Source organism: Odocoileus virginianus, chromosome 11, assembly GCF_023699985.2.
Source record: "Odocoileus virginianus isolate 20LAN1187 ecotype Illinois chromosome 11, Ovbor_1.2, whole genome shotgun sequence".
NCBI lineage: Eukaryota > Metazoa > Chordata > Mammalia > Artiodactyla > Cervidae > Odocoileus > Odocoileus virginianus.
The window spans coordinates 33,904,322-33,925,961 of record NC_069684.1 but is presented as its reverse complement, the minus strand read 5'-3'; the positions used below and the strand labels follow the sequence as shown (position 1 = coordinate 33,925,961).

The 21,640-nt window shown below is 38.9% G+C and overlaps 1 protein-coding gene across 1 annotated transcript; it reads left to right on the top strand.

The window, feature by feature from the left end:
* The first annotated feature begins 1,618 nt into the window (after positions 1–1,618).
* TNFRSF9 (TNF receptor superfamily member 9) lies at positions 1,619–21,243 on the top strand. The gene is made up of 8 exons (XM_020901493.2): positions 1,619–1,727; positions 2,457–2,631; positions 4,155–4,262; positions 4,872–5,009; positions 5,530–5,596; positions 7,443–7,573; positions 8,743–8,877; positions 19,656–21,243. Exons 2-8 carry the CDS (start codon positions 2,520–2,522, stop codon positions 19,742–19,744), a joined length of 780 nt encoding a protein of 259 aa, XP_020757152.1. The 5' UTR covers positions 1,619–1,727; positions 2,457–2,519; the 3' UTR covers positions 19,745–21,243.
* Positions 21,244–21,640: the final 397 nt, after the last annotated feature.

Here is a 21,640-nt window from a genome sequence, read left to right as displayed (position 1 = left end):
TGGCATAATAGGAGTTGTGGAAACATGTAAGGGGCTTCCCTGGTGGCTCAGATGGTAAAGAATCCACTTGCAATGTGGGAGACCTGGATTTGATGCCTGATGTTTGTAAGATCCCCTGAAAGAGGACATGTATTAAGCACACATGCATGCATGCTAAGTCACTTCAGTCAGGTATGACTCTTTGTGACCTTATGGACCCCATAGCGCACCAGGCTCCTCTGTTCATGGAATTCTCCAGGCAAAAATACTGGCGTGGGCTGCCATTTCCTTTTCCAGGGGATTTTCCTGACCCAGGGATGGAAACTGTTTGGGTCTGATAGAAAAACATTTGTCTTACTGGAAATCACTCTTCCTCTTAGTTGCTTTACTTGCCTTCCTGAGGGCCCCTACCTGGACTCAGTGTTTTAGCATTTTGAAAGCACCTTCCTCCTCTTCCTGCTCCTCCTCCTCTCCTGATCCTCTTATTCTTTTTTTTTTTTTTTGAAATAATGATTTTCTAAAATTCTTCATGGGCTTCCCAGGTGACTCAGTGGTAAAGAATCCGCCTGTCAGGGCAGGAGAAGTGGGTTTGATCCCGGGTCATGAAGATCCCCTGGAGAAGGGAATGGTAACCCACTCCAGTATTCTTGCCTGGAAAATTCCATGGACAAAGGAGCCTGGCAGGCTACAGTCCGTGGGGGCACAAAGAGTCAGATACAACTTATTGACCAAACAACAATAACAACAAAAACCTTCATAGATCACAGCGTCACCCAATGAAGTTACCGGCCACATAAATTCTGTTTCCTTTGTCTCCAGTTCCCCTCCATTTCGTTCTCCTTCTTCCATCTCACCCACGCAGCAAGGTGCACAGTCAAAAGAGTTGAGTTTTCCTTGGTTCAACCTGCTGATAATCTGGCCAGACTCATAGCTCCAACGTTCTTATTTGCATAATGCCCTCCTCCTCCTCATCATCATATCAACTCTTAGGGATCATTTGCAGCTTAGTTACTTCTCTGGTACCTGGATCATCAGCTGCAGTAAATAAATTATAGCTATAGCATCACTAGTACTATAATGATTAACCCTGTTATTATAGGGTTAAGAGGTAGTAATTGACAGGAATGCTGATCTTTCTTTAGAAGTGGGTTTCTTCCCTCTAATCTCAAATACATTGGTGGTGGTTTACTTGCTAAGTCGTGTCCGACTCTTGCAACCCCACGGACTATAGCCGGCCAGGTTCCTCTGTCCATGGGATTCTCCAGGCAAGAATACTGGAGTGGGTTGCCATTTCCTTCTCCAGGGGATCTTCGAACCTGGGTCTCCTACATTGGCAGGTTCTTTACCAACTGAGCTACAAGGGAAGCCAGTTGAGGGCTTCAAATACATTGAGGGTGCCTTAAAAGCTTTGGCATGGAGAACTACTTTCAAGTGACAAAAATCCGTTTGCCAAAGTCATCTGAAACAAACAAACAAAAATACCCTAACAGTAGGGGGCCGCTTTTAGTTTGAATTGCGTTATCAAGTGGGGACAGACGCTCTAGAGGACTTTAAGGTCAGCAAATACCAAGTGAGCTATTATACCTCACAGAGCCATCTCTGGGGATTTCCCACGAGGCCCCGCCCCCGGCTGAGTCACCAAACTCCCCTCTGAGAGTCTTTGACCTGCAGCTCTTCTCAGCTGCAGAATCTCAGTGCTCTGAAGATCAAGGAGAAGCAAAGTTCTTCAGCAGCCCTGCCATCTCCAGGTTTGTCCATTTGGGGCAGATGGTGGGGGGAGGAGGGGAGGGATGGAGTAGGGATGAGGATGGGGTCTTTGTTCCCTTTGTACATTTCTAGACTTTCTTCCCTTCTAATTTCTAATGACTTTCACTCCACAGCCCATTAAATAAAGACCAGGAACCTGGTCTCTAGAGATTGTTGGACTCTAGTTTTATGACTTCAAATCTCAAATTGAACAAATGCATAACTATTAAGAAAAGTGTGATAGTGAGTTCAGCAGGGCAATCTTTCAACATTTTAGCAGTTAGGTGTAATTCCACATATTGTTTGGACAAAGGAATTTTAATAATGAGGTGTCCTCTCGTGGAGCTGAACTGTCGGATTCTCTTTTTAAGGACTGTTATTTCAGGGACAGTACACCGCTGCCATTGTTGAAATCTAGATGCTAATGCTAAATAACTATGAAAGTCCCCAAAAGTTCTTGCTATTGTTATTTCTGCATTTTGGCAAAGCATGTTGGAAAGTGCACTCATAGACTTTGGCAAATCTGCACAAAGCTGTGCATTTAGTCATGCAGGTCTTATCATAGAAGTTTCTATGAATTCACTACATTTTCTATGGTATTCCATCATTAATTGCTCTTGAAAACCCCTGAGTTGTGATCTTGTAGAAATGCACAGGTAATAAATAGGTGAACTGTTGATAATTACGAAAAGAGAAACCACCTCATCCTTGAAAATTTTTACCTTCTGCAGAGTGGGTATTTGTGAAACCAGATACTTTGATTAAAATTCTGTTGGACTCTGCTTGGCTAATCCATGCAAGATTTCATCATGGGAAATGGCTATTACAACATAGTGGCTACTGTGCTATTGGTCATGAATTTTGAGAGGACACGATCATTGCAGGATTTCTGTAACTGTTCAGCAGGTAAGAACCAAATTATCACGTGTGCTTGATCTGTTGAAAACATGGTCCGGTTAGTCTGGTAGTCAGAGCTAATGAGCTCTGTTTTAATGATCCTTTAAAAAAATTAAACTATAGTTGATTTATAACATTGCATTAGTTTCAGTGTGTTAGCTGCTCAGTCATGTCTGATTCTTTTCGACCTCATAGACTGTAGTCGGCCAGGCTCCTCTGTCCATGAAATTCTCTAGGCAAGAATATGGAGTGGGTAGCTATTCCCTTCTCCAGGGGAGCTTCTATGATTCACACACACACATATATGTATATCTGTGCTTGTTTATGCTAAGTTGCTTCAGTCATGTCCAACTCTTTGTGACCCCATGGACTGTAGCCCACCAGGCTCCTCTGTCCGTGGGATTCTCTAGGCAAGAATACTGGAGTGGGTTGACATGCCCTCCTCCAGGGGATCTTTACATGTATATATATATATATATATATATATATATATACACACACAAACACACACACACACACATATACATATTGCAGTGTATCTATTAATCCCATACTTCTAATTTATCCCTCCCCTCCATTAATATCTTTTATTCATTCATTTACAAATATTTCTTGGATGCTGCATCTTAGCTGTGTGAACATAGCCTTGTGACTTAATCTCTTGTGCCTCAGCTTTGTCATGTGGGGGTGATATGAGGACCTATCATAGGATTGATTCCTGGAAGGACTGTATGATGTGCTTAGATCAGTGCACAGTACAGGAAAAGACCTCAACAAATAGCTTGGTGTATGAGGTTGGTGGTGCAGCAAGGAATAAGCAAGTGGCTTAACAGAGTGGGAAAAGGCAGACACATTTAAATGTTAGTGTGCCAATAAAGGACATTGATCTCCCCCTTAATCCAGTCATACTGGTCTCCCAGATCAATCAAGAGAAATTCTGTTTTACTCAATAGATAAAGAAAACTATTTTTTTCTGTTGATTTGTTTGTTGCTATATCTATACTTTGCTATTTTTAATTCTATGATTACACTTAGGGCAACCTTGCAAATGGATTTTTTTTTTTTGGTTGTACTGTGTCTTCGTTGCTGTGTGGGCTTTTCTCTAGTTGTAATAAGCGGGGTCTCCTCTCTAGTTGCGGTGCACAGTCTTCTCATTGTAGTGGCTTCTCTTTTTGCAGAGCATGAGCTCTAGCGTGCTTGGGCTGGAGTAGTTGTGGCTTGTGGGCTCTAGAGCACAGGCTCAATAGTTGTGGCACATGAGCTTAGTTGCTCCCAGGCATGCGGGATCTTCCCAGATCAGGGATCAAACCCATATCTCCTGCACTGGAAGGTGGATTCTTTACCACTGAGCCACCAGGGAAGCCCCAAATGGATAATTTAAAACAGTCGGTCAACAAATAAAGTCTGTTGCTATGTTACAACATAGAAATCTAATCTTTATTTCGTATTCTGATTTTCTTGTGAACCTTATAATACTTCAGGTGATGACTGTCCATTGAAAAACATGAACAGCTCTTATCTTCCCTTTTTAGGTACTTTCTGTGGGAAAAACAGTCAGGAGTCTTGCATTTCTTGTCCTTTAAATAGTTTCTCCAGCACAAGTGGACAGAAGTCCTGTGACATATGCAGAAAGTGTGAAGGTATGATTTAAAAAATGTAGTCTTTATGCCGATATGTGTTGGGAAGACAACTTTTTATTCCCTAGTGTACTGATCTTGTTTGAAAGTCTGAAGTGTCAGGTCAATTGATTCCTCTGTCAATAGGCAGGGTCCAGTAAAATAATTTACTGTAACAGCCAACAGTGGTGGATTGAGCTTTTTAAATATTAGAGGAAACTTTCATTGGACAAGAGAGAATTTTTTTAATAGCAGAATGTAAAATGTCTTCTTTAGTTATTTAAAAGTGAGCTTTGTACTCTGAGGTCATTGTTTATTCAGTTGCTAAGTCGAGACCAACTCTTATATGACCCGTAGACCATAGCCCACCAGGCTCCTCTGTCCATGAGATTTCCCAGACAAGAATACTGGAGTGGGTCGCAATTTCCTTTTCCAAGGGATCTTCCCAATCCAGGGACTGAACCCGAGTCTCCTGCATTGCAGGATGATTCTTTACCACTGAGCCACCAGGAAAGCCCCTGAGGTCGTTAAGGAACGTTATAAGTAGAACGAGCATAGTTTTTATTGTAGAACATGAATTTGCTTCCTGTATTTGAAGGTCAAGGGTCAGTGTAACCCTGACGGACTTTGTAGGTATTTTCAGGATCAAGAAGCCGTGTTCCCCCACCAGCAATGCAGAGTGTGAATGCATTTCGGGATTCCACTGCCAAGGGGTAGGATGTACCATGTGTGAAAAGGACTGTAAACAAGGCCAAGAGTTAACAAATGAGGGTAAGTTTCCTCTTGTAGGGTGCATATTTATTATCGAGACTTACATCATTAGCTTAGTTCATGGTCCTTTGATTATAAAACAGATTTGTAGAACCTTTAAGTAATAAATAATGAACCATGGAGTCACATATCTGATATTTGCAAAATTACTTTTCAGCCAATGGAAATAACTTGAGATGACAACATTTTTCACCAGAAACATGCTTTTTCCTGCATATACAATACTCTACATATAATTAGAATAAAACCTTTAGTCCTATTAGGGTTTCATTTCAAGAAAAGCTATTCAACAATCTGTGTAGATTGTATTAAGCTAATAACTTTCTTACGGGCTTATATTTATCATATACTGTTTGAGAAGAATTGTTTATCACTAATGAAATTCAGGGAGAATTGTTGGATAATCAGCACAGATCATATTAAACTAGTGACTTTATTGTTATGAGATCATGTTCATCTCAGGGAAAGTTTAAAATGATAAAAATGCTTCCTTTTATTATTCCTTTAATTTTTATAAAAGGTTGTAAAGACTGCTCTTTTGGGACATTTAATGATCGGGAACATGGCATCTGTCGACCTTGGACAGAGTATGTATCATTTCTTTTTTGCTTACAAAGTAAAATGTCTGGGTTAACTTTTCTAACTGATGCTTTTAAATTTTTTAATTAATTAATTATTTTAATTGGAGGATAATTGCTTTACAACATTGTGTTGTTTCCTGCCATGCATCAACATGAATCAGCCATAGGTATGCATATGTTCCCTCCCTCTTGAACTTCTCTCCCACTCACTGATGCTGTTTTAAATCTGTCAAGTGTAAATATAGAGTAACTGTGCAAATAGGCAGCATGGGAATGGTATGAGGTCATTGTGACTGGTTTGCCAAAATGGGCATTTTCTCCAGGAGTAATGCCCAGAACAGCTAAGTCAGATTTGCCAGTGGAACTTAGTTACTGTCTGCCCCAAGGGTTCTTCTGTCTCCCTCCAATCTCTTTGCTGCCTCTAATCTTTCCTTATTGATCAGTCCATCTTCAAGTGCTCGTGCCAGCACTGATAATGATATAGAAGAGGGTAAAGTATGTTTCCTTTTCTCAGAATCATTAACATAGACCTGGGCAAATAAGACCATCCCAGGCAGTCAAACAGCCAACAGTGTATTTTGTATGCCTTTGTTCTTTTTCCATTTTATTTTCTTACAAGATCATTTTTATTATTATTTTACATTTACATTCTTATTGTGTTTTACATAAGTATTGATTGATAGAACATTAGGAAGTTTTGTTTTTTTATTTTTGTTTTTTGTCTTTTGACACAAATAGTTCTGAGCAGTGAAGTGAGTTTGTGTGGAAAGTGGGATTGAACTGGCTTTGGGGAATGAGTGGGTTCATGTTAGGTAAAGGACAGGGGAGAGACATAGAACAATGATGATGATATTGATGATGACCACAAACAGCTTAGTTGCTCAGTCTTGTCTGACTCTTTGCAATCCTATAGGCTTTAGCCCACCAGGCTCATCTATTCATGGGGATTCTCCAGGCAAGAATACTGGAGTGGGTTGCCATGCCCTCCTCCAGGGATCTTCCCAACCTAGGGATTGGACCCAGGTCTCCTGCATTGCAGGCAGATTCTTTACCATTTGAGCTACCAGGGAAGCCCCAACAATGATTATGGGCACCATTAATAGGGAGTGAACCAGGCACATAGGGTCATTTACTCTTCACAACAGCCCTGGGACATGGATATCTTATTTTCAGATGAGCTGCAGAGAAATTTCCTAACTTGCTCAAGATCATTCTGCAAAAAGACCAACTCAGGACTCAAACTCTGATCTGTCATATGCCAACACATCATGGGGTTAGGAGATCCTAACCTTATGAAGGAGACCCAGGGATCAATCCCTGGGTTGGGAAGATCTCTTCAAGAAAGGAATGGCTACCCACTCCAGTATTCTTGCCTGGGAAATCCCATGGACAGAGGAGCCTGGCTGGCTACAGTCCATGGGGTCACAAAGAATCGGACATGACTGAGCAACTATCACACACACCACTACTACAACCCTGTGCTAAGTTGTTGGTCCTGTCTGTGCCAGAGATGCTCAAATGCACTTAAGAAGGTGGAGGTGACAGACTAACCAGGCAACAGCCTGATGTAGGCTATCCTGGGCCAGGACCCTCCAGACTAGGAAGGTAGAAGAAGCCAGTTAGGCAGGTAGAGTGAGATGGATTGTGAAGGGCCATGAAAGCCAAGTGAACACTGGAGGAAGCCCAATGTTCAGTGAAGTTTTTCAAAATATCCTTGCTTTGCCTATAAACCCAGATCCACATACCTTTGTCACTAGAACAGCTTAATCAAGTAGAAAATGTCAGTCTTTTAAAATTATAGTGATCTGTACTTGAATTAATTATTTGAACTCTTTTCATTGGACCCTCTAAGCTGTTCTTTGAATGGAAAGGCTGTCCTTGTAAACGGGACGAAGGAAAGTGACGTAGTATGTGGACCACCATCACCTGACTTCTCTCCAGATGCATCGTCCACCATCGTGCCTGCCCCTGGGAGAGAGCCAGGTAGCTGGTTTGTTGCTGTTAAATAAGTGAATGTATCATGGCCATTCTGGTTGGCCTCTGAATCACCCCAATGTCCTGATGTCTTGCATGTCAATCTATAGCAGGCACCTCTGACACGCCTTCTTTCTCTTACCCTGGCTTCAAGGGACCCATTCCTTTCATCAGTGTTTATTATTCAGTCTGGGCTACATATTAGTGAACAGAGCAAGGTGAGATTGGATCCAAACAGACACTAACCCCTTTGATCTTACCAAATAACAATGGTGATAGAGTCCCATGTTTCCTATATCTTAGAAGGCCAAACCACTTAATTTTGTGGGTTTCTAGGAAAATTATTGGGCTTCCCTAGTGGCTCAGTGATAAAGAATCTGCCTGCCAATGCAGGAAATGTGGGTTCAATCCCTGGGTCAGAAAGATCCCCGGAAATGGCAACCCACTCTAGTATTCTTGGCTGGAGAATTCCATGGACAGAGGAGCCTGGTAGACTACAGTCCATGAGGTTGAAAAAGAGTCAGACAGTGTTTTTTAGTCACTAAAAAACAACAAAGGAACAGCATTATTAAGGGGTTTGTGTGTGTGTGTGTGTGTGTGTGTCTGTGTGTGTTTTAAGTTTTCTTAACAAGCAAGCAGGCAAGTTTACTAAGAGAGCTGGTGGGAGATGCCTGAAGCACCTCTTCTCATGGTGAAGAGTTTACAAATGCAAGTTTACATCAGCATATTTGGAAAATTATATTTTTGCCTCAGTTTTCCTTTTGCTCTTTTTTGTTTTTCAAACTTTAAACTTTTCATTTTGTATTGAGGGTATAGCCAAGTAACAATGTTGTGGTAGTTTCAGGTGAACATCTAAGGGACTTAGCCGTACATATATACATGTATCCATTCTCCTCCACACCCCCCTTCCATCCAGGCTGCCACATAACATTGAGTAGACTTCCATGTGCTATGTAGTAGGACCTTGTTGGTTGTCCATTTTGAACATAGCAGTACGTACATGACCATCCCAAATTCCCTAACTATCCCTTCCCCCATTCTTCTCCCAGCAACCATAAGTTCATTATCTAAGTCTGTGAGTCTCTTTCTGTTTTGTAAGTCCATTTGTATCATTACTTTTAAGATTCCACATATGAGGGGTGTCAGATGATATTTCTCCTTTTGGTCTTTTTCTACAGGTCTCACTTCCAAGATCATCATCTTCTTCCTTGCCCTGTTATCAGCTGCCATGCTGTGCCTGGCGTCCTTCGTGATTCTCCGTTTCTCTGTGGTTAAACAGGGCAGAAAGAAGCTCCTGTATATATTCAAACAACGTAAGATGAATATAAAAGTGTGAGATATGACCTTTCTGAGGCTAGACGTTTTGCAGTAGAAAGAGAAAGATGATTTTTTTTTTAATTACAGAAGTTAGGTTAGTATAGCACAGTGGGTATCAAGTGGGACAATTTGGTCCCAAGGGGACACTCAGCAATGTCAGGAGACAGGTTTGATGGTCACAGTCTAAGAGGTGGTGGAAGGGGTGCTGCGCTCTGGTATCTAGTGAGTGGAGGTCAGCAATGCTGCTAAAATCCTATATGCACAAGACAGCCCCACAACAAAGAGTGACCCAGCCCCAAAGGTCCATGGCTGAGTTGGAGAAAGTTTAGTGATGGCAGAACATAGACCAAAGATTCTGGGAAAATTACCACTTTAAGTATGCTGCAGCCTTGGACAACTCTGTGTGTGTGTGTGTGTGTGTGTGTGTGTGTGTGTGCACTCAATTGTGAATACAGGATACTGACAAAGAGCAATGAAAAACAACATTGCCCCATTAGCACGACTCCTCTGGCTGATGAACGACCTTGGCCTGAGCTAGACCCACAGTTAGAAGTAGGCCTAGAGAACTAGAAGAGAGTTTGAAGTGGTTTTAATGGGATGTTATTAGGACACTGATCTGGATTAAATGAGAAATTTCAATGATGGATTCCACTCACTACACAAGATTCTATTTCTATAAGGAACTCAGCAAGTGTCTAGCAGAGTCAATATTCACTAAACAAAAGCTATTAATATTTATTCCAAAGGGCATATAGATGGAGGCAATCTGCATTTTTTACTTGTGGAGGACAGAACCTTAGATAACAGGAAAGACTTACTAAGAGGAATTCATATACAAGAGGGTCGCTACAAGAACTCTGTAATGTAGCCCAGACCATGATAATATGATTAGAGAGTGTCTACTTGTAAGTTGCTAAAAATATAGGAGGATAATTGCTTTACACTCTTGTGTCGGCTTCTGCTACACAAAAACATGGATCAGCCATAGGTATAGCGTGTCTCCTCCCTCTTGAACCTCCTCCCACTCCCCACTCCCTCCTTCCCCTCTCAGGTTTCCTGTGTTACACAGCAGCTTTCCACTAGCTATCTGTTTTACATATGATAATGTATATGTTTGGAGTAGGAAATGACAACCCACTTCAGTATTCTTGCCTGGAAAATTCCATGGACAGAGGAGCCTGGTGGGTTACAGTCCAGGATCGCAAAGAGTTGGACAGACTGAACAGCTAAGCATGGATGCACGCAATGTATATGTTTCAGTGTTATTCTCTCAATTCGTCCCAGCCTCTCCTTCCCCTGCTGTGTCCACGAGTCTGTTCTCTTTGTCTGCGTCTCTATTCCCGTCCTGCAAATAGGTTCCTTAGTACCATTTTTCTAGGTGCCACATACATGGCTTCCCAGGTGATGCTAGTGGTAAAGAACCCATCTGCCAATGCAGGAGACTTAAGAGACACTGGTTCGATCCTGGTCAGGATCCCCTGAAGGAGGAAATGGCAACTTACTCCAGTATCCTTGCTTGGAAAATTCCATGGACAGAGGAGCCTGACAGGTAGAATCCAGGGTCGCAAAGAGTTGGATAGACTGAGCAACTAAGCGCTCACGTAACACAATGTATATGTGTTAGTGTATAGTATTTGTTTTTCTCTTTCTGACTTACTTCACTCTGTATAACAGGCTCTAGGTTCATCCAGTTAACTAGAACAGACTCAAATAAAGCAATTATCCTCCAATTAATAATAAATTTTTTTCTTAAAAAAGGCAAAGACCCTGGAGACAAAATATCAGTAATAATGACATAAAGTCCTACATTGTTTCAAGAAAATGTCAAATATATATATAAAATTTTTTTTTAAATATAGGAGGGAAAGTACTAATAAAGTCTTATCTAAAGATGCAGTACACTGATTTGTATAAAGTTTCTTTTTGGAAACAATATAAAATCTTTTCAACATTTTGAAATATACAGAAAAAAATGTATGCACGTAAAGTTTGCGTGTATGTGAGCTAAGTTGCTTCAGTTGTGTCGGACTTTGTGCAATCCTATGGACTGCAACCTGCCAGGCTCCTCTGTTTAACAAACTGTAAAATGAACACCTGCGGAACCCTACTCATGTCAAGAAATAGAACACACTCTGCTCCCCGGAAGCCCTTCTTGTGTTCCTTCCAGATTAAAAACCCTCCCTCTGCTAGTGCTAACCACATCTAGATTCTTACGGTGTTCACTTCCTTGCTCTTATTTATAGTTTTGCTACCCAAGAACATGGTTTAATTTGGCTGCTTGTGAACTTCAGACCACTGGAATCACACTATATCAGTTCTATATTTTCCTTCCCCCATTCACTCAACATTGTATCTTTATGATTCATCCATGTGTGGCATTTATCTTGAGTTGATTTCCATTGTTAAATGTTCTTCTATTGAAGGACTGTATCACAGTTTGTTTATCCATTCTAATATTCCTGGACAATTGGGTTACTTCCAATTTGGGGCTCTTAGATAGAATAATATTTGGATATTTTTGTCTATGTATCTCAGTGTACATAAGCACATTTCTTTCTTTACTTTCTTTAAACCTAGGAATAAAGGTGCTGAAGTATGTATCTTGGTCCTTCAGTTCAGATGCTCAGTCATGTCCGACTCTTTGTGACCCCATGGACTGCAGCACACCAGGCTTCCCTGTCTATCACCAACTCCCGGAGCTTCTTCGAACTCATATCCATCTTGGTCCATAGTACTAGATTTATAAAACTTTTTGAGAGTGATAGGAGTCCAATTAGCAGCATATGAGAACTCTTTTTGCACCAATCCCTGCTAACACTTAGCATTATCAGACTTCATAATTTTTATCTGTCTGGTGGGTGTGTAGTAGTATCTCGTGGTTTTAATTTGCATTTCCCTGATTACTGGTGAGATTGAAGATCTTTTCATGTTATGTTTGGTCACTTGGATTTCCTCTCCTGCAAATCATCTGATCTTTTGAGGCTTTTCCCATTGGGTTGTTTGTCCTTTTCTTACTAACCTATAGGAATTTTTTAGTCTACAGTTCATGGGCTGCAAATATATTTTCCGACCCTGTGGTTTGTTCTTTGATTCTCTTTTTGAGGTCTTAACCTATGATTTAAACCTCTAAATTCTCACCGAAACTTCTGATTTAAACAACTGTCTGTCCCAGCTTTACCCCAAACTGCAATAAAGGTCTTTATAAAATGGTTTTCAAAAGTATTTATGAGTAATTAGGGAGTTTCAATGGAACTGTCATCCATTTAAAAAAATTTTAGGTTATTTTTTAAAACTTTCTATTTTGAAATAAAGATTCACAGGAAGTTGTAAAGACAGTCCAGACAAGCCGTATATGCCATTCATGGGGTTGCATCATATTTAACTATCTGGTAGCTCAGCCGGTAAAGAATCCTCCTGCAATGCAGGAGACCCTAGAGATCCCCTAGAGAAGGAATAGGATACCCACTCCCGTATTCTTGGGCTTCCCTGCTGGCTCAGATGGTAAAGAATCCGCCTGCAATGTGGCAGGCCTGAGTTCAATCCCTTAGTTGGGAAGATCCCCTGGAAGAGGACATAGCAACCCACTCCAGTATTCTTGCCTGGAGAAGCCCCATGGACAGAGGAGCCTGGCAGGTTAGAGTCCTTAGTGTCGCAGAGAGTCGGACCTGACTGAGTGACCAAGCACAGCACAGCACACAGCGCATAATATCAAAACCAGGCAGTTGACTTGGACACTGTGTGTGTTTAGTTTGTGTGCACGTGTATGCTCAGTTGCTCAGCTGTGTCTGACTCTTTGTGACCCCCAGGGACTGTAGCTCACTGGGCTCCTCTGTCCACGGAATTCTCTCGGCAAGAATACTGGAGTGGGTTGCCATTTATTCCTCCAGGGGATCTTCCTGACCCAGGGATCAAACCCACATCCCCTGCATCTCCTGCATAGGCAGGTGAATTCTTTACCATGAGCCACCTGTGTTTAGTGTATGTCATTTTATCACACAAGTAGATTGGTGAAACCAGCAGCACAATCAAAATGCAGAACTGTTCCATGACTATTACATTAGCGCTGCTATGAATAATATGTACAGGACTTGTGTGCACATAAGCTTACATATCTTGAAGATAAATGCCCAGGAGTGCAATTACTGGGTCATATGATATGTGTTCATTTTTTAAAGAAACTGCTAAACACTTTTCCACAGGAGTTGTGCCATTTAACATTCCACCAGCAAGGTGTGAGAGATCCAGTTTTTCCTCATCTTTGTCAGCATTTTGTATTGTTGCAATTTTTAATTTCAGTTGTTCGAATGGATATGCACTAATATCTTAATGTGGGCTTAATTTGCCTTTCCCTAAAGGCTGAACATTTTTCATGTACTTATTTTCCATCTGTCAGTCTTCTTCAGTGAAATGTTCCTTCACGTCTTTTACCCATTTTCTAATTAGATTGCTTGTCTTACTTTTGACATTTGAGTTATTTTTTAAAGTTCCAAGATATGAGTCTTTTATCAGATATGAGGTTTGTAAGCATTTTCTCCAGTCTGTCACTTGTCTTTTCATCCTCTTCACATGATCTTCTGCAGAGAAAAGTTTTTAATTTTGATGAAGTCTTAACTAGTCAATTTTTTTAATTTATGGGATTACATCTAAGAACTCTTTATTAAGTCCTAGATCTCAAAGATTTAGACTTTCTCTTATGTCATATGCTAAATGTTTTACATTTAAATATATGTTTCATTTTTGGTTAAGTTCTATATAAGGTGTGAGAGTTTCAGGTCAATATTTTAAAATTATTATTATTTTTGCCTATGGGTGGCCAGTGGCTTCAGCATCATTTATTGAAAAGATTATTCTGTTTCCATTGAATTAATGTTGCATTTTTGTAAAAACTCAGTTGGCTGTACTTGTGTGGGGACTACTTCTGGTTTCTCTCTTCTCTTCCATTGATCTCTGTGATTTCCCTTCTGCCAATACCACACAGTATTGGTTACTGTAGCTGTAAAAAAGTCTTGAAATTAGGTATAGGGTAGCATGAGTCCTCCCACATTATTTTTCTCTTTCAAGATTGTTTTGACTATTCTAATTCATTTGACTATTCTAGTTCATGAAGATAATTTTAGGATAATTTTATCTACAAAAAGTCAGCTGGGATTCTGATAGCAGTTGTGTTAAATCTGTACATCAGTTCGGAAAGAATTGAGATCTTTCCTATGTTAACTATTCCAATCCATGAATATAGTGTGTCTCTCCATTTATGTATATTTTCTTTGATTACTTTCATCAGTGCTTTGTAGTTTTCAGCATACAAGTCCTGCACATGTTTTTTTTTTAAATTTAGGCCTTAATATTTAAAATTTACAATTGCAAATGATATTGTATCTTAAATTTTGTTTTTTGACATGTTCATTGCTAGTATATAGAAATACAGTTGGTTTTTTTTGTACTTTGAGTTTTGTCCTGTGATTTTGCTGAACTTGCTTACTAGTTCTAGGGTATTTTGTAGATTTCTTGGGATTTTTTTATGTAGCTCATAGGGTCATCTGCAAAAAAAAAAAGTTTTGTGCTTCTTCATTTCCAATCTATATGCCTTTTATTTATTTTCTTGCCTTTTTGTGCTGATTAGAATGTCCAGGACCATGTTGAGTCATAGTGGTGAAAGTGGATATCATTGCCTGCAAAAAAAACCTCAGGGCCAAAGTATTTAGTCTTTCATAAAGTATGATGTGAGTTACAGATTTTTAGTAGATATTCTTTATTAAGTTGAGAAAGTGCTCTGAAGATCTTTTTAAAATCATGAATTAGTGCTAAATTTTGGGAGGTGCTTTTTTGCTATCAATTGATTTGATTATGTGGTTTTTCTTCTTTAGCCTGTTGAGACGGTGAATTCTATAGGTTGATTTTTGAATTTCAAACTAACCTTACGTCCCTGGATTAAAGTCCACTTAGTTATAATATATAATTATTTATATATATATTCTATATATATATTTATATTCTCTTCATTAATATTTTGTTAAGAAGTTTTACAGCTATATTCATGAAGAATATTGACCTGTGGTTTTCTTTTCTTATACTGTCTTTGTCTGGTTTTGGTATCAAGGTAATACTGACTTCCTCAAATAAGTTGGGATTTATTCCCTCTGTTTTCTGGAAGAGATTGTGTAGAACTAGTGTTGGTTCTTTAAATAGTTTTGTCTAGTGAAGCTATCTGAACATGGAGCTTTCTTTTTGAGACTCATTAATTACAAATTCAATTTCCTTAATAAGCCATTGAAGTTGTTTAATTCATATTGAGTGAATTATGATAGTTTATGTTTTTTGAGGACTTGGTCCATTTCTTCAAAGTTGTCAAATTTATGTGCTTAAGTTACTTACACTACTCCCTTATTATCCTTTTGTTGTATACAGGTCGGTAGTGATGTCACCTACTGATACTAGTAATGTGTGTCACTCTCCTTTTTTCTGAATAAGTTTTGGTAGAGATTTGTCAATTTTATTGATCTTTTCAAAGAACCATCTCTTTTTTTATTCATTTTCTTCATTGTTCTATTTTCAGTTTCACCAATTTCTACTTTTACCTTTATTATCTCCTTTCTTCTGCTTGCCTTGGATTTATTTTGTTCTTTTTCTATTTAGGTGGAAGTTATGTTATTGGTTTGAGAGTTTTCCTCTTTCTAATATAAGAACTTCATATTATAAGTATCCTCAGTACTAAATTAGCTGTGTCCACACATTTTGATATGTTGTTTTCCATTTTCCTTCAGTTCAATGTATTTTTTGTGTTTCTCTTGATTATTTAATACTGTGGGTTTTCGTTTCCTAGTATTTGGTGATTTTTTGCTTTTTCTTTCTGTTGTTGATGTCTATTTTGATTCCATTATAGTAAGAGGATGACTTCTGTGTGATTTCTTTTAAATTTGCTACAGTTTGATTCATGGTCCAGGTCATGGTCTGCCTTGGTCTTTATTCTATTGTTGTTGCTCAGTCCCTCAGTCATGTTCGACTCTTTGTGACCCCATGGACTGCAGCACTCCAAGTTCCCTGTCCTTCACCATCTCCTGGAGCTTGCTCAAACTCATGTCCATTGCTTTGGTGATGCCATCCAACCATCTCATCCTCTGTTGTCCCCTTCTCCTCCTGCCTTCAATATTTCCCAGCATCAGGGTCTTTTCTATTGAGTCTGCTCTTGGCATCAGGTAGCCAAAATATTAGAGTTTCAGCTTCAGCATCAGTCCTTCCAATGAACATTCAGGATTGATTTCCTTTAGGATTGACTGGTTTGATCTTCTTGCAGCCCAAGGGACTCTCAAGAGTCTTCTCCAACATCACAGTTCAAAAGCATCAATTCTTCGGTGCTCAGCCTTCTTTATAGTCCAACTCTCACATCCATAATAACTACTGGAAGAACCATAGCTTTGATTATACAGACTTATGTCAGCAAAGTAATATCTCTGCTTTTTAATGTGTCGTCTAGATTTGTCAGCTTTTCTCCCAGGGAGCAAGCATCTTTTTAATTTCATGGGTGCAGTCACCATCTGCAGTGATTTTGGAGCCCAAGAAAATAAAGTCTGTCACTGTTTCCATTGTTTCCCCATCTATTTGCCATGAAGTGGTGGGACCAGATGCCATGATCTTTGTTTTTTGAATGTTGAGTTTTGAGTCAACTTTTCCACTCTCCTCTTTCACCTTTTTCAAGAGGCTCTTTAGTTCCTTTTTGCTTTCTGCCTTAAGGGTGGTGTCATCTGCATATCTGAGGTTATTGATATTTCTCCTGGCAATCTTGATTCTGGCTTGTGCTTCATCAAGCCTGGCATTTCTCATGATGTAGTCTGCATATAAGTTAAATAAACAGAGTGACAATGTACAGCCTTGATGTCCTCCTTTAGACTCTTGAAAAGGTGGATAGACTGTCCTATAAATATCAATTCAATCCTGTTGATTGATGATGTTGCTGAATTCTTCTACATCATTTCTGATTTCCTGTCAAGTTGTTCTATCAGCTCTTGGAAAAAGGCCATTTAATTCTTCAAATATAATTGTGAATTTGTATATTTCTATTTTCAGTTTTATCAGTTTTGCTTCACCTATTTTGTAGCTCTGTTGCTTGTTGTATACATATTTAGTACTGCCATGCTTTCTTGGTGAATTGACTCTTAATTATGTAAGCTCCCTCTCTGTGTCTGCTGGTTTTCTTTGTCCTTGAAGTCTACTTTATCTGATAGTAATATAGCCACTCTTGCTTTTTAAAAATTTATGTGTATATCTTTTTGCATTCCCTTACTTTCAACCTTCCTACATTTTTATATCTGAAGTAAATTTCTTATAGACAACATACAATCATCACACTACTAATTTCTGTCTTTTGATTGGTATATTTTTAAAATGTACATTTAATATAATTACTTATATGTTAGGACTTAAGATGTTATTTTATTTTTGTTTTCTGTTTCTTTCTCTGGTTTTCATTAGAAATTCACTGTCATTTAATTTGCCCTTCCCCTCTAAGTGATGTGTTACTTCTCTCTGGCTGCTTTCAAGATTTCTTTTTGTTTTCAAAACTTAAACTGAAATGTGTGGATTTCCTTGGATAGTCCTGTTCAGGATTCACTTAGCTTCCTGAATCTGTAGATTTAAGCCTTTTTCTAGATTTGGCAAATTTTCAGCCATTATTTTGTCAAATACTTTTTCAGCCCTACTCCCTTTCTCTTCTTCTTCAAGGACTCCAATGACATCAATATTAGTCTTTTTTTTTTTTTTTCTCTATAGTCCCACGTGTCCCTGAAGCTCTGTTCACTTTTTCCCCAGTCTTTTCTCTCTGTTCAGATGGGGTAATGATTCTTTCCTTTCCTTCTTCTCCATTCTTGTGCTGAGCCCATTCACTGATATTTTAAATTTTGGTTATTGTAATTTTTCAGTTCTAAAATTGCCACCTGATTCTTTGCTAAGATCTTGTGTTTATTTTTCATTTGTTTCCAGTGTGTTCCCAATTGTTTGTTGAAGCATCCATCTTTTTGATGGCTACTTTAAAGTCCTTGCCCGATAACTCTAACATCTGCATCACCTAGACTTCCTCAGGATGGGATCCTTGTTATTGCTAGACATGTGTGGGGGCTTGGGCTCCCCACTGAGCCTCCACTGATTAGACTAGGTTGAGGTACTTTGTTCATGCTCCCCACATGGTTTCCACTGATAATAAATGGAAGGGATTTGGGTTGACCTTGATACTGTGAGTGGTGATAAAGTCCTAACTCTCCACTAGGACTCCTCTGATGCCTCCCTAATGAGGATGGTCCAGTGAGCCTTGATAGCACTTGGCAAGGGCATAAGTCTAAATGTTCTACTGGGTCTTAGTGGTGGGTTTGGGTGTGGGACCACTTTTATTAGTCCACTTTTACAGTTCCCAGTCCAGGGCATATGAAGCAGAAAGAATACTCAGGGAACTCAAGGCCATAGTTCCTTGGGTTCCAAGATCCTTAACTGGTCTACTTTCTTGCCACCTTTCAGATTCTTCTTATGTTTGTTATATAAAAGGTCCAGCGTTTTCAGCAATACTTAGCAGGAAGAATAGAAGAAAGTATAATTACTCTGTCTTTCCAGAATCAAATTTTCATTTAAAAATTAATCTTTGATGTTATTTCAAAAAGGAAAAGAACATCTTATTGGGAATTCTGAGTATCTTGCCAATTTTTTTAAGATCTTGGAGATGGTGTGCTTGTTGAGCTTTGGTTATTTTTTTACAGTTAAGAAGCATGTAAAGTTGGGGTAGGGCCTTTTGCTTTGTCAGGGTATAAAAATATACCTACATATATATTTATATATATATTTTTTAACTAATATTATATTATATATGGTATTTATACGTATATATATATATATATATATATATTTAAACTGATATACCTATGTATATGGGCTTCCCCTGTGGCTCAGTGGTAAAGACTCTGCCTGCCAATTCAGGAGATACAGGTTCAATCCTTGGGTTGGGAAGTTCTCATGGAGAAGGAAATGACAACCCACTCCAGTATTCATGCCTGGATGAATCTCATGGACAGATTCATGGACAGAGGAAAATCTCATGGACAGAGGAGCCTGGCAGGCTACAGACCATGGGGTTGCAAAGAGTCAGACATGACATATATAATTTTATATATGTATATATATATATATATTTAATTGATGGACTTGGGTGTGAGGCACAGCTATATGTGTGTGTATGTTAGCTATATATAAAGTTTAATATATATTTTAGAATTGCAAGTTACTCAACAATAGCATAAATACTTTAACACATAAATGAAAATCTGGAAGCTAGTGCATAAATCAGTTCTTTACTTACTAATCGATGGAAGCAGTGGGAGTGTATTTAACATCTCAGAGCCGTAAGCATTTCATTCAAAAGAAACTGTCTAATGTGTAATCTAAGTAACCCTCAAGACTAAAACTTGTGCTGCTGAATTGGAACTGCCATTATGTTTGGCACATGACTAATTTTATGCTATAATGACTCATGCTCAAGACTGTTTTTAGCTTTTGTGGACACTAAAGAAACTAGTTTGTTCAGGACCAATAAAACGGTATTAGGTAAAAAGAAAAAAAATCTTAAATAGTCTTGAAAAAAGTTTATATTTGCTATTACCTCTCTCGCTGGCGAGTTTGTTCAAACTAAAGTTGAGAGTGTTTGCTGTTTAGAGATGTTCTGCAAATGGGGTTTATGGAAAATGGATGTTAAATGATTAAAACAGACAATGAAAGATAACTCTTTTAAATTACCTTTTAGCATTTATGAGACCAGTACAAACAGCCCAAGAGGAAGATGCCTGCAGCTGCCGATTTCCAGAAGAAGAGGAAGGAGAGTGTGAACTGTGAAGATGTGTTGGGACTCTCTTGAGAAGAATCAAAGGAGAAATATGAGGGATCCCACTATTGTACCTTTCTAAAACATCATTCCAGTTCACACCCAAGATTACCCCAACAAACTTTTCCTAAATGCTAATGAATTGGCCTTTGAAGATGTACCACTTTTAACAGAACAAAAAAATGGGACACAACTGGTGGTAAAGGGGGCATTTTGTAGATATTGCTTAAGAGGTTCAGGCTAGTTTTCTTGAAATCCAGAGAAATATATTTTAAATTTAATCATGGAATCCAATGGTGCAGCAAATATGATAATCAAAATCAGTTCTATTTTTTTTTTCTTCTGGTGCTCATATGACATGTGGCAATAAGCCGTTAAATTCAGACAATATCCCTGACCAGATTTTCCATTGGTTCAAGCATCCTCCACAAGGGCCTCCTCCACTGTTGGGGGAGAAAATGATGACAATCATCGTCATGGCCCAGGTTTGGGGTCAAGAGCAAAAAAATGAAAAAAAAAAACAAAAAAAGACAGACCTTGGGACTTCCTTGGTGGTGTAGCAGTCAAGACTCCACACTCCCAATGCAGAGGGCACAGGTTTGATCACTGGTTGGGGAGCTAAGATTTCCTCATGCTGTGTGATGCGGTCAAAAACAAACATAAAGGGAAAAAAGAAAGAAGAAAAAGAGCAGACCTTGATGAAGAGTTTTGAAAAGAGTCCATGGGTATCCTGTGGTCATCTCCATCTTCACATCTTCTACCTTTGTCCTACTACCCTCTGAGTCACAACTTTTTTATATTCTTAAAAAATTTTAACCATAATATTTGATACACATGAACTAGGAGACCCATGAACACATCACCCAACCAAATAAGAGTTGCCAAACTTCCATGGGCCAAATCTGAGATGCTGTGTGCCTTCGTATGGTTTATGAGCTAAGAATGGTTTTGCATGTATAAATAGTTAAAAGCAAATCAAAATAAGAATATTATCTCATGACACATAAAATTAGCTGAAACTCAAATTTTGGAGTCTGTAAGTAGGTTTTTTTGGAAAACACAAGCCACCCTCAGGTGCCCTTTGCATTACAACAACAGAGTTGAGTAGTTGTGACAGAAATGGTGTGGCTCACAAAGCCTAGAATATTTGATAACTGACATATAGGGTCAAAGTCAGGATCAGAGCATCCATCCTTGTGCTCCTTCCTTCCCTCATCTCCAATCCACTTCCCCACCCCAAACCCAGAAACTTCTCACAGGAATGTTGTCTATCATTTTCCTGCTTTTAAAAAACCCATTTATCATATAACTATGTACCCCACAATTAGTTTACTTACTTTTGTTTGTTATTGACCTTTATGAAAATGGTTTGTGCTGTATGGAGACTTATTATGCTTTAATCACTGGAAAGTATATTTATAAGATTCACTCATGTTATTTTGTATAGCTAGAATGCTTTCATTTTGACTGCTGTATAGTCTTGCAAATATACTATTATTTATCAAATCCACTCTGAACTACAGGACATTTGGGTTGTTTCCAGGTTTTTTTTTTATAATTATGGAAAATATTGCTATGAATGTTCTTTTGTGTGTTTCCAATTGATGAATGTCTCTAGGGAAACTTCCTTATAGTAAGAATTTCTAGATCTTAAGGTATTTGAATGTTCAACCTTATGAGCTAGTACCCATATCAGTAAGGATATGCTAAATTATGCAGAAATAACAAGTGTACCCACCTACAAAATCTTAATGGGTCACAACCACACAAAAGAGGTGCACTTCTGGCTGTCATGATATGCCCACTGCAGGCTGGTTGTGGTTCTGTCACATGTTATTTCACTCTGGGATTTAGGTGTATAAATCCCAGAGCAGCTTCTCCTTGGAACATTGACCATCTTGTGGCAA

Bases quoted from the DNA above. Each gene is read 5' to 3' on its own strand.
- TNFRSF9 (XM_020901493.2), top strand. From the start codon at position 2,520: ATGCAAGATTTCATCATGGGAAATGGCTATTACAACATAGTGGCTACT. The intron at 4,263-4,871 runs GTATGATTTAAA...CGGACTTTGTAG, and splicing joins CATATGCAGAAAGTGTGAAG to GTATTTTCAGGATCAAGAAG. The intron at 8,878-19,655 runs GTAAGATGAATA...ATTACCTTTTAG, and splicing joins CCTGTATATATTCAAACAAC to CATTTATGAGACCAGTACAA.